The 13,148-nt window shown below is 37.0% G+C and overlaps 1 protein-coding gene across 1 annotated transcript in view; it reads left to right on the top strand.

The window, feature by feature from the left end:
* Window positions 1–1,092: 1,092 nt before the first annotated feature.
* The window catches only part of WDR35 (WD repeat domain 35), a 57,170-nt gene continuing 45,114 nt past the window's right edge, over window positions 1,093–13,148 (top strand). Inside the window, exons 1-6 of the mRNA XM_045549087.1 lie at window positions 1,093–1,224; window positions 1,921–2,038; window positions 6,967–7,038; window positions 8,411–8,503; window positions 10,053–10,181; window positions 12,745–12,878. Of these exons, the coding sequence (XP_045405043.1) occupies window positions 1,201–1,224; window positions 1,921–2,038; window positions 6,967–7,038; window positions 8,411–8,503; window positions 10,053–10,181; window positions 12,745–12,878 (570 nt within the window). The 5' untranslated portion in view covers window positions 1,093–1,200. The remainder of the gene's footprint in view (window positions 1,225–1,920; window positions 2,039–6,966; window positions 7,039–8,410; window positions 8,504–10,052; window positions 10,182–12,744; window positions 12,879–13,148) is intronic.

Genomic DNA, 13,148 nt, shown 5'->3' with positions numbered 1-13,148 from the left:
AAGTATATTGGCTTGAAGTGGGAAGCTCCATAGTAAAGACATTTTAAGATTGAGGGAAGATCTCATTTTAGATGGAGTTTAGATTTTATAGGAAACGCACTAGGGGCTATTGTCAATTCTAGAATGTGCCGGCAAGGCAACAGACCCAGGTAAAAGGATTTGAAGATATTTTTGCCCGAGATGGGGAAAGACTCTAAGTGGGGAAATTGACTATTGATGCATACATTACATGCTAGATTACACAAATCAACAGTGGTAGCAGCAGATTATGGTTAAAAGGAAAACCAGAAATAAATTAAAAAATGGGTGAGACCAAATAATTTCGTGAGAGTGGTTCTACTTGGATTTCTGCCCTATGCCTTAGGTTTTGGGACTCTGTAATTCTTAGGCATTCAAAAAAGACAAAGGAGAATGAAGAAAGAAATAAGGTAAAAAAAAAGGAGAATGTAAAAGTCGACCATAGGCGAGTAAATACCAGTTTAAATATTTTAAAGTGGGAGGCAATTGTACGCTGTAACTAACCAAAGTTCAAACAAATTCCTTTAAAAGGACCTTGGAGCTGAGGTAACAGTTTAATTAAACTGTTAAAAGAAAATCTCCTGCCCTAACGTTGCTCCAGAGTTCTCCAGTACCCAAAGGCACAAAGGAAGGTTTGAAAGATCTCAAAACTCACATTTGCATTTTCATTTGGCCGACGGCGCCAGCTTACCAAAAACGGTTAATGACTTTTCCCTTTCAAAAATGTTGGGACTATGGGGCTTACAAAATACCCAATCATTGTGGCCTCACTCTGAACGGGGACCTCTCCTCCTTAGCTTATACTGACATCCTAGGCGCAGCCTCACCGCGACCGTCCGAGGGCGCTGAGGGCGAGCGCACGGCTGGCGGCGGCGGGTCGCGGACCCGCCCCCAACAAAACCCAGAAAGGTACTGAGGCCACGACAGGCCGGGCCACTGCCCCGACCCTGGGCCCCGCAGTTCCCACAAGCCCACCGACGTCCGCGCAGGCGCACGACGCCCAGAGAGCCTTGCTGGGGCGTCACCGGAAGTGTCCCTAGGCGCCCCGGATGCGGCCGGGAGGCGGCGGTTGCCAGGGCGACGGGAGCTTCTAAGAGCCGCTGGTAGTCGCGATTGGAGATGTAGAAGCGGTTACCTGTTGCGGGCCTTGACCGCTGCGGCCATCCCCTCGGGCTTCCCACGATGTTCTTCTACCTGAGCAAAAAAGTGAGTACTCCCGGGGCGGTCTCGCTCCTCCTCCATCCGCACAGCCTGCGGGCGATTCCCGCATCCTTTCCGCAAAGCGAGGCGGCTTCATCCGGCCCTGATCGCGGCTTCGCCATCCCGCTGCCAACCTTCCCGCCTGGTCCAGCCTCGGACCACCTCCTGCGGGTTCCTGGGCTCTAGATAGTCCCTGGCGGAGCCTCTCGCAGAACTCTCCCTCTCCTGCCCGTGACAAGGTCCTTTTGGGTGGCCAGCGGGACAGATCACCACTTGCTACCCTATCTTTCCTCCTCCCTCTGTTGTTGATCTAGGTGACTTAAATTCTTTGGATCATCACAGGCCTCCGCAAGAAAAAATAAATAACAGAAGAGTAGCCTAAGTGTAGTGTAGGGAAAGGGAGTAGCGACTGTTGATGAGGATTTACACCTCCTTCCTCCCCTTACTTTTTAAAAATCCATCAGGCGACTCCCCCGTTGGCATCCTGCACAGTCACTGCCCTCTTTTGTGCGCTTCTTTCCCAAATGGTAGAGCTCGGGGCAGTTCAGGGAACAATGTCAACTTTCATTAATAGCTCATTTTTTTTCTGCAAGACAATCCGTTTTTCTTCTTGGAAGGTTTTCTTCAGCCTTCATCTCCTGTAGACTTACTTCCCAACTCCTTCCTGAAAAGTTGCTAGAGTGGCGGTGGTTGCTTTTACAGATTGCCATTCCCAATAACGTGAAGCTGAAATGTGTATCCTGGAACAAGGACCAAGGGTTCATAGCATGTGGTGGTGAAGATGGATTGCTGAAAGTTTTGAAATTAGAGACACAGACAGGTAAATGAATGCAAGCCCAAATGTTTCAAATTGGTAGAAAGTTGGCTGAGTCATTTGTTCAGTGAGATTTGCTCACGATATTTGTCATTGTGCAATTCTAATTATTATAAGGGGGAAAAACCCTGAACATTTTGTGGAATTTTTCTGGTAGTATTTGTGCAATGAAGTTTAGAGAATGTTGCATGTAAACATCAGGTGGCTTTTGCTGAAGTTATTGATGGAAAATGAAAAAGAATGAAGAATGAAACCAAGTCACTATATTGTCTTGTGCCATGTCTAATTATTGTACTACATTATTAGGAGTCTAGTAAAAATAAACATTTCAGTAAGAAATCTTGGCAGATTATCTACAGGCCTATATCATCCTTTCTGCTTATCAGGTATGTTAATGTTTATGCACCTAGTGCCCAAGAACAGAAAATGGGATATGTTTAACATTTTTATCAATAGGATTCTTGGCTTTGCAGCTTGATTTCTTTCTCTTTTAGTTCTCTGGAATCACAGCAAATAGTTTCATATATCTTTAGCCTCCCTTGTATTGCTCTAGATGGGGGATCTAGATAAGGAAATTAGAGTTGGAATCTCAACTCTGCCGCAAGACTACTGAATGACTTTCAGCAACTAGGTGAATGTCTTTGGGTTTTAGTTTGTTCTGTTGTAAAGTGAAGGGGGTTAAATTGCATTACATTTTGGATTCCTTACAGCATTGCTTCTCCAATTGTATTAGCATGAGAATCACTGGAAGAGGTTGTTAAAATGGATTTCTCATTTCCACCTCCCAGAGTAGATCTGAGATGGGGCCTGAGAATTTGCATTTCTAGTGATGCTGGGTTGCTGGTCCTTATACCACACTTTGACTAGTACTGCCTTACACTTTGAATGTGGTATGAATTATAAAAACTTATTGAGCATTTTCCATGTACTGTATGTTTAACCTTCACTATGTCATTTGACTTCACAATAATTTTGAGAAGTAGGTATTAGAGATGAGAAAATTGATGTTCTGACCAGTTAATAACTAACCCAAGGTCACACAGCCAGTAAGGGGCAGAGCTGGGATTTGAAACTCAGTTTGTCTCACTTTCAAGTCCTTGTTTTTGACCACTACACAAAGGGCTCATGGACAGTCTAAGCAAAGAAGAGAGTAATTGTTTTGATGTGCTAGATTAATTATATGAAATAAAAGAGATGTTTGGGAGATACTTAAGTACCGAAGTTTGGCTTCTGATGTTTTGTAGTTTAATCTCTCAATACTTTAGTTTTTTAAATTATGTTAAAATAATTTTTCTCTGTTATATTTGTCAAATGTATGTATGTATTTGTATGTGTGTATGTATGTATATATACTTATTTTGCTTAGAATACATAGCAAATTTTATTATACTTACATTATGAAATGTGGCTGGGCACAGTGGCTCATACCTGTAATCCTAGCACTTTTGGAGGCCAAGGCATGATCGCTTGAGGCCAGGAGTTCATGACCAACCTGAGCAAAATAGTGAGACCACATTTCTCCAAAAAATAGAAAAATGGCCGGGTGTGGTGGTGCACGCCTGAAGTCCCAGCTACTCGGGAGGCTGAGGTGGGAGGTTTGCCTGAGCCCGTGAGTTTGAGGTCGTAGTGAGCTATGATAATGCCACTGCACTCTAAAAAGAAATGCATTCATTTTGTTTAACATCAAAGACTTCTTTTTTAAACCTATTTCTTTTTCAGCTCTGTGCTTTTGATGAGCTGTGGTTACAGTATTCTTTGAAATTTGGAACTTCATAATTATGAATCATACTGAAAGAAATAAATATGAAAAATATGGCTAGGAGATTCTGACAAGATCAATATATTGTATTTAATAATAATTGTGGTGATGCAGCAGATCCCTCCAGTAACAATCACCAGATACTGGGTGCATGCTTACTACGTATCAACCACTGTGTTGTGCTAAGCATGCAACATTGTACGTATATTGTTTTCTGGCTTAGCTACAATAGTATAGTACAACAGTCCTTAGTCTACATCAATAAATCACCCTCTGTGGCATCGTTTTTAATGGCTATTTGCTTTTCCTGTTGCTACTGCCAAGACCTCAGTCCTCTCATGGTTGTGAGAGGATATAGAGAGCCCTGGAAGCAAAAATTTGGATCAGAGAAAAAGTATTCAGGTCCCTGCAAGCCAACTGTAGCTGTCTGCACAGTCCTCTGGGAACTATAGGCAGTGAGAATGCCTCAATCTTCCAAGGTGCCCAGGACAAGATTGACCAGAAATATAAGGTCAGGTGCCCATAGCTGTACCCAGGGATGTGTACATGGTCCTTTGCAGTCAGTCATTCACACAGAGAAATAAGGCAGCCAGCTGATCCTGCCAGGGAGTCTGGAGAGCATGGTAGCATCTCAGAGTTCTATTATCTTTTAAGTGTTGCAAAAAGTCTTCTATATATTTTGATTCCAGGTTTCAAACTTTCCGTGCAGCATATAACAGGAATTTCTTTCGGAATTGGGCTGCTAACAATTTCTATGGGTGCAAACAACAGCATTATCAGCCAAAGTTTTTAAGAGAAAGGTTCCAAAGATTTAGTGTGCTTGGTTACTGGTATTATTTGCAAGATCTTCTGTTCTCCTGTGTTACACTTTTCATTCTCAGTTGCTTTATTACACCTTAATCTTTAAAAATCCTTCTTTGGACTTTTGATGGATTTTGGATTGTTGGACTTACTGATTTTATTATGAAATTCCTCTTCATGAGTTTGAAATGCTTTGTTTTATTGGTGCCTTCTTTCAGCAAGCCTTTTAAATCCAAGGGTTACTGGTACGAGCTTTTAGAAGATTTATATCAGTCTTACCTGATTTTTGTTCCCATACCAGTTTGGTTTCATTACCTTATTGGGTCTGTGGAGTGTAGTAATGTAACTGTATGGAATCTTGGGTTATTGCTGACTTTATTCTCCCTTATTTAAAACTGTTGGCCTTTTTATGGACATCTGAGAACTTTCAGATGGGTTTTGTGAATATTTTTGCGTGATCAAGTTATGGACTTGCTGCCAGCAAGAGACATGTTCATATGTGGATGATATTTGTTCAGTATGTCAAGCTGAATTTCAGTTTTTCTTTTTTTACTAAGACAGAAATTCTTTTGATAATCAAGCTGAATTTCAAAGCCTATTCTTATATATCAGCACATATTTTGTCAAGAGTGCCTTACCCTATGGTTTAACAGAGAGAAAACATGTCCACCGTGCAGAAATGTGATTTTAGAATATATAAACAAAACATAGAGCTATTAATACTTTATCACACATTCAGATATATTAGGTCTTGTAAACCTTTTGGATTACATATCACTGATTTTACTTGGTTATAGTGACTATTGCTAAGGCATTAGAATGGATTTTTCAGAGCTAGAAGTTAAGAAAAGTGTTTCCATCAAATAGTTTTAGAATAATTTTAGAATAAAGTTTAAGTTTGCTGTACAATTTTTAAAAAATTAAATGAGTGAAAGAACCTCATGTTAAAAAATTTATGTTCGACCTAATGTATATGTCAGCAGCATTCATTTTATCTTAGTTGCTTGACAGAATATTGCAGTGTTAAGCTGCGCATGTGTATTCCTCTGACTGTTACCAAAACAATTACCAGCAATTGGATAATTAGAACTAGTAGTTTTTAGAGGAATCCCGGTATTTTTTCCTGACAGAATAAAGAATATTTTTCATAATATTTTAAGATACTTGTTGTCAGAAAGTGGAGTTCTCTTTAGCATTGACTTTTGTGATTCCTATTCTTACAAACTCTTAAGATTTTTATAAAATTTATATTTTTAAATGAAAGTTTTAAATACTATTTTTTACATATAACAATCAGATTTTCTAAGTGAAGATTAATTTATTGAGATGGCATTTTAATATTCTCTGGAGGATGATTTGTAATTAAGGAGAATAAATAAATTTTTAAAAAGTCTTTTGTATTTTGGATAAAATCTAAAATTCTTATCATTTCCTCCAAATACTTCATAATTTTCCCTATGACTATTACTCTGGCCTCATCGAAGGCCATTTTTCCCCTTGTTCATCCACATAGGCCTTCTTTCCATTTGTGAAAGGCCCTAAACATCTACCTCAGAGCCTTTGTGTTTGTGTTTCTTATCCTAGAATATGCCCTCTCTTTCCTCACCTCTCCTGACCATCTCTAGTTTATCCCTCAGTCTCAGCTTAAATAGCATTTCTTCAGAAAGTCTTCTCTGCTTCCCTCTCCAATCTGATTTAAGCTCCTTTGTTACTGTATCTTACCACAAACTTTCCAAGGGGAAAGAAGAAATGACTGTTCTGTTCATCATTTTTTTACCCAGAACTTTTTATAGTGCATAGCACAGTATACACATTCAATAAATATTTGTTGAATGAATGAATAAGTTAATGAGTGAATATGAGATTCTGAAAAATCTAGTAAAAATCCATTTCCAAAGTCTTTGCTGTTTGATCCCTCAAAGCTGTCGTGTTATCAATCTGTATACCATAAACATTTCTCTTTTTTCTTTTTTGAGGTGGGGTCTTGCTATATTGCTCAGGCTGGTCTCAAACTCCAGGGCTCAAGTGATTGATCCTCCTCTTGCCTCAGCCTCCTGAGTAGCTGGGACATAAACATTTTTATTTGTGATTTTTGAGGAAGGAATAAGTAGCAATGATGATTATTAATATATTTAATACATGAGTGGACAATGTTCTTTTATACATTTTGCTTCATTTTACCAGAATAATATCTTTGCCAGGGATATGTATTATTGTTCATGTTTGTACCATGAGAAAAATAGATCAGAATGAGGCATACTTAAAAAATTTTTTTAATACCTGCCAGGAGTACAAAAAACGCAAGAAATCTCAAAAATCTTATAATCTTTCTCTTTTATGTATTTATCATAGTGATTTGTTTGTTTTGTTTTAGAGGATACAAAACTGAGGGGTCTTGCAGCCCCTAGTAGCCTTTCTATGAATCAGAATCTTGAAGGTCATAGTGGTAAGTCATGTAATTTCTTTTAAATTATGTTTGAATGGCATTTAGGCATTTAGAAACCATCTACTTAATGCAGAAATGTCAACATTTTAAATAATGGTAATATTTAAAGCATAGATGCTCCTTGACTTATGATGGGGTTACGTCCCAATATACCCATTGTAAGTCGAAAATGCATTTAATACATCCAACCTACTGAGCATCATAGCTCAGCCTAGCTTATGTTAAGTATGTGAGAATACTTACATTAGCCTATAGTTGGGCAAAATCATCTGACACAAAGCCTATTTTATAATAAAGTATTGAACATCTCATATTATTTATTGAATTCTCTACTGAAAGTGAGAGACAGAATGGTTCCCATGGGTACGTGAAGTATAGTTTCTACTGAATGTGCATTGTATATACGTCATCATAAAGTCAAACCATCCTAAGTTGAGAACTGTTTGTAATCATTTCTATTGAGCCAATTAACATGACCTAGAATCATTCAACAGCTTTAACAGGATTAAACAACATCTTAAATAAATCTGAAAAAAGTAGCTTTTATTTTATATATTAAAAAATACTGTTATCTGTTTATGGAGGTTTCTATATATAATCCTTTTTTAGACTCTGTCCTATGATTCCAGATTAAAGAAGACTAAAGAGACATAACAATTGAATGTACCATGTGATCCTAGATTGGATCTTGGAATAAGAGAAACAAGTATCTATAAAATGACATTATTTGCACAATTGATAAAATTTGAATACAGACTATGAGTTAGATAATAATATTGTATCAATGTTAAATTTCCTAATTTGTAATATGATTGTGAAAGAGAATGTCCTTATTCTTAGGAAATATACATTAAAGTATTTAGGGATAAAAATGAAAAGAAATCTATTTATATAACCTAGAGTTTTAAGATATGCTTACGACTGTGTTAATAATGGAATGGAAAATAGTGGGAGGAAGGAGAGAGATTATGGGACATATCAACAAATAACAAGAAACCCAAAATACCAAGTACTTAGTATGTTGTCCTTTGGACATCATTTTTTGGGGGAGTAAGGCCAATTGGGTAAATCATGCTTACATTTGTTTCTGTCATCAGATATATGGCAGCTCTTGGAACTGGCCATGATAGGCACCTTTGCTGGCATGAAATATAGGGATAGATATGAAAAATAGTATTATGCATTGTTATAGAAAATTAGTGATATCAGTAACTGTGTCCTATGAATATTTTTAAGTAATATTGAAGACTGGTTAGTTGCATAGGAACTATATTGATTTTATTGTGCTCTGGGTGTTTATGTATATAAAAATATAAATTTGAAATTAATTGTAGCCTTTTTAAAGTATCTAAACTGTTTAATAATGTTCTAGGTTCTGTTCAAGTTGTAATATGGAATGAACAGTATCAGAAGTTGACTACCAGTGATCAAAATGGGCTTATCATTGTGTGGATGTTATATAAAGGTATGCTGGGAGAGCTTATTTAATCTTTCACAAATTGGAGTCTAGAACACAGTATTTGAATGGGAAAATAACACCTCCAAAATAGACTCCTTTTACTCACCAACAGGAATTCATCCTGACAGCACAGCAATGATATTTCTGGATTCATTACTGCCTGCTTTTCACTTTGAACTGTGACCCTCTGAACTGTGACCTTGTATTAAGAAAGTGAATTAAGTGACTGTTGGTTATCTCCATAATGAACTTAGAGTCTTAGCAAAACAATAGTTTCTACTTGAATAGTTTCTAGTTTCCCCCCAGATTTCCAGTAAGAATTAGTTCCTATGTGGTCATTGGCTAGAGTTAGCTCAGTAGCTAAAAGCACATTTAGTAAGAAGTCAAAGGCAATAATTCATTTCCTGTATTGGACAGTTGTTAGCTTCCTTTTCTTTCATGGATACAGATTTTATCTCAGCTCTAAGTGGCTCACAATTTGTGCCTCTTGTCCACAAGAGAGTAGTCGAGAGAGAGTGAAGGAAGGATTAACTTGGATGCGTCACTTTTACCAGAAAAACAACTCATAATACATATTCTCCTGAGGCTGGCCTTAGTCATTATCTTCAAAAGGGATACCTTAGTTAATGTGTGCTTTTTTGAAAAGGTTCCGAGTATACCATTTGAAAATTCTTCATTAAAAAATATACTGTAATACTTGAATTTTTTAAAAGGTTTGTGTGTGTGTACGTGTAGGCGGTAGAATGTGAAAGTATAGCAGATTAGAGTAAACATTGTTTGTTACTAAGGTAATTCTTCTTTGGGCTTCAGTCCTGATTTTAATACCCTACTCTGACTAGTTATTCCAAATTACATGATTATTTGCTTGGCTGCAGGCCAGACTTCTTTATATCAGAATGTAGTAAAGCCTTTTAAGAAAAACAGAAACAAAATTGCGTGGTTTTTTTTGCCTTTAATTTGGTTATACTACAATACAAGTCACATCTCACTCTAACCCTGCATACAACTACAATGTTAGTGATGTGATATCACTCATGTAATAGGAACTTTTAAAGAATTTTTTCAAGCAGACTTAAACTAATATGCCATATTTAATATGCATGGAATTAATCATTACAGAGTTTATGTATACATACAAAGTTGTTGTATTCTGGGGTTTTTTTTTTTTTTTTTTGGTTATTACTGGAGTGTGTTGTTCAAGTGGACAAAGTTAAGCTTTCAGAAAACTCAGTTGTTTGGGCCCTGCAAAAGCAAATGAAGTTTATTTTTTAATTGAAAGAAAGAGAGAGGGAAATAAAAAAGAACAAAAGAAAAAAGATGGACATTTATTATGTTTTCTGTGATAATCTTTTCAGCAATTATTAGTTAGGGCCCAAGTTAATTTTTCATTTTATTTATGTTGGATTTGAAGATTTTATAGTTTAATGTTTCAGATTGTAGCAAACATTGCAATTATTTGTCCTACAGTGTACTTTATGGAATGCTTTCAACTCTTAATCACCTTTTAATTGATGTGAAAGTTTTGACTTGTAATTTTTTTGATTTGTGAAAATAGGCTCTTGGTATGAGGAGATGATCAACAATCGAAATAAGTCAGTTGTGCGAAGTATGAGCTGGAATTCTGACGGACAGAAGATCTGCATTGTATATGAAGATGGGGCTGTGATAGTTGGTTCGGTGGATGGTAATGCATTGATTGGATGTAGAACTAAGATCAATATCTAGCTGGCATTTTTTATCTTTAGAATTGAGGTTAATGATCATATGTTAGTATTCTAATTGAAAAATAGACGTAAAAAGAGAAAACAGTTGATATACAATTTGATGACATTCAAGAACCACCTTCTGCTTCTAACCATTTGTTTTTAAGTATATGCAAGAAAAAAATTCTATTCTTTTTCGATTTTCTACAGTGGTACTGAAAAAAGTGAATTAATTTTTCAGCATTATTTTAAATATGTCTGCCTAATTATATAATTTATCTTTATTCTGGTTAGACTATATACATATGTAGATTTTAGTTTCAAGAAGTATATGGAATCATAACAATCTGTGGTCCTTTTTAGTAGAACTGAACATGTCATTGTTGGTTATATTTTATAGCCTTAAAACCCATTTTTCAAATTCTAGTGCATAGGTAAAACTGGATCTTCTGAGACTCTGCACCTTTGTTTTAATTTGAAACTCTACCCATAGAGAAAGAATTTATTTTAAAATTATTTTCATTTGTGTGTGTATGTAACTTCATGTAGTCAACAAATGTTTCTGAGTGCCTATAAAGCAACAGCTATAGTTTTAGGAACTAAGGGTAAAACAGTGAAAGACATTCCAGACCTAGATCAGGAGAGAGAGATAATAACCAAGCAATTACAATACCCTGTGATAAGCGCTAAGACAGGGAAAATTCAGGAACATGTAGAAGTACTGTTTAATGCATACTTGAAGGGATCAGGGAAGGCTTCCTGAAGGAAGTGATGTCTATGCTGAGGCATTGGCCACAAGGTAGGTTGATGTATAGAATGTCTCAGGCCTAAGAAATAGCATTCAAGGAAGTCCAGATGAGTTGAACTTAGATAGTCATGTTTGGGCCATTGAAAAAAATTGATTATCAGTCAGTATACTACTGAAGGTGAAAAGTAGTATGTAATAAAACTAGAGAGATAAACAGAGGCCAGATCATGCAGATCATAAATTATATTAAGGAGTCTGGGCTTAACTCTAAGAGCATTATGAAGCCAGTGAAGGATTTTAAGAATGGGAGCAATGTGGTAAGATTTGTTATTTAGAAACAGCTCTGTGACTAGTATGAAGAATGGTGAAAGGAAAAGAAGATAGTGAGCAGGTATATTAGTTAGGAAATTGCTGTGGCAATTCAGGTAAGAGATGATGGTGGATGGAAGCCTGCTTCAGAGTATTGACAAAGGAATGAAAGTGAGTGGATTCTAGAATGGATAGGACCTCATTATTGATTGGATTGGACATGAGGAGATGGAAGTGCCCAGGGCGATATCCAGATTTTTAGCTTTGGCAACTGGACAGATGGTGATGCCTTTCATTGAAATAGGGAGTGTGGAGAAAGACTGGTTTTGAGGGAATATTTCTGCTTTGGACATGTTGATTTTGTCATGCTATAGGCCATCCAAGTAAACATATCCAGACCATAGTTTGATATATGTTTGTACCTCAGAAATATATGTACTGAATGGAAAATTTTGGGAGCCACCAGCATATGCATGGTAACTTAAACCATTGGAATAGATGAAGAAACCTAAGGGCCATCTGTGGAGTTAAGAATCAGCAACATTTAAGGAATGAGCAGAAGAAGAGATTTCACAAAGGATACTGAAAAGTAGTAGTCTGGGAGATGAAGGAGTCCGTGGGCTCATGGAAGCCAAGAGAATCTCAAGAAGGAGGGCATGGTCAAAAAAGAAGAAAGAGAAGTGTCAGTTGGCTTTAGTAACAAGCCATTAGTGACCTCCATGAAGGCAGTTTCAATGGAGTTGGGGGGCGGAAGCCAGATTGGGATGGGGTAAGGGTTGAGTAGGAATCCAGGAAGTGGAGACTGCAGGAAGTGGGGACTCTTTCATGAAGTCTGGTTGGGAAAGAATTGGTAGAAGTAGGGTGGTAGCTAGAGGGGAAATTTAGAATTAAGGGAAGTGGTTTTTGTTTTATTGTGTTTTGTTTGTTTTTATTCGAGGCCATGAATAGATCTGTGTGCATTTAAATGCTTATAAAAAGGGTCTTGGAGAGGAGTTTAATGAAAATGAGAATAGTCAATAGAGGGAGATCTTTGCAAAGCTTGGAAGGGATTAGATCAGAGACTAGGTGGATAGGGGTCTGGTTGGGAGATAACCTCTTTTTTTGTAGTAGGGGGCAAAGCAGAAGGTGTAAGTGTGGTGTAGTTATGTTCTGAATGTTAGAAGGTAGGAATGGGGAATTTCTTTTTTGGGAGCTTTTATTTTCTTTCCAGAGTAGAAGATGGGCTCATCTGCTAATTGAGAGTGAGATCCTGTGTCAGAGTTTAGAAGAAAGGGGACAAAGTTTGAAACAGCTGCTATTTCAACTGTCTCTTCAGGTATTTGGTGCATACAGGTGCTCAATAAATATTTATTGATCAAATAAGTTGAATGAATGCATGAATGCCACGAACAATGTGAGAGCTCTATAGGAAAACAAAGATTTTGAAAGCATTTGTTAGAGGATCATGACTTTGAACTTTTAATAATTATGTTTATGTTTCATTTTAGGGAATCGTATTTGGGGAAAAGATCTGAAGGGTATACACCTGTGCCATGTAGCATGGTCTGCAGACAGTAAAATCTTACTTTTTGGAATGGCAAATGGGGAAATACACATTTATGATAATCAAGGGAATTTTATAGTGAGTATATATATTTACTGGTTTTATTTATATAATTTTATATGATTATTATACATATCATTCATATATTTATATACATTTGTTTGTTATGATGGTTTGTATAATCAAAGTCTTCAGGTTTTTTCTTTTTTCCAATCATCTAAATTTTTTTTAATTAAAAAAAAGTCTTCGGGAGGCTGAGGCAGGAGGATCACTTGAGCCCAGGAGTTTGAGGTTGCTGTGAGCTAGGCTGACGCCACAACACTCTAGCCCGGGTAACAGAGTGAGACT

Source organism: Lemur catta, chromosome 4, assembly GCF_020740605.2.
Source record: "Lemur catta isolate mLemCat1 chromosome 4, mLemCat1.pri, whole genome shotgun sequence".
Classification (NCBI taxonomy): Eukaryota; Metazoa; Chordata; class Mammalia; order Primates; family Lemuridae; genus Lemur; species Lemur catta.
The sequence above is the reverse complement of the archived record's forward strand: the minus strand, read 5'-3'. Positions and strand labels throughout refer to the sequence as shown.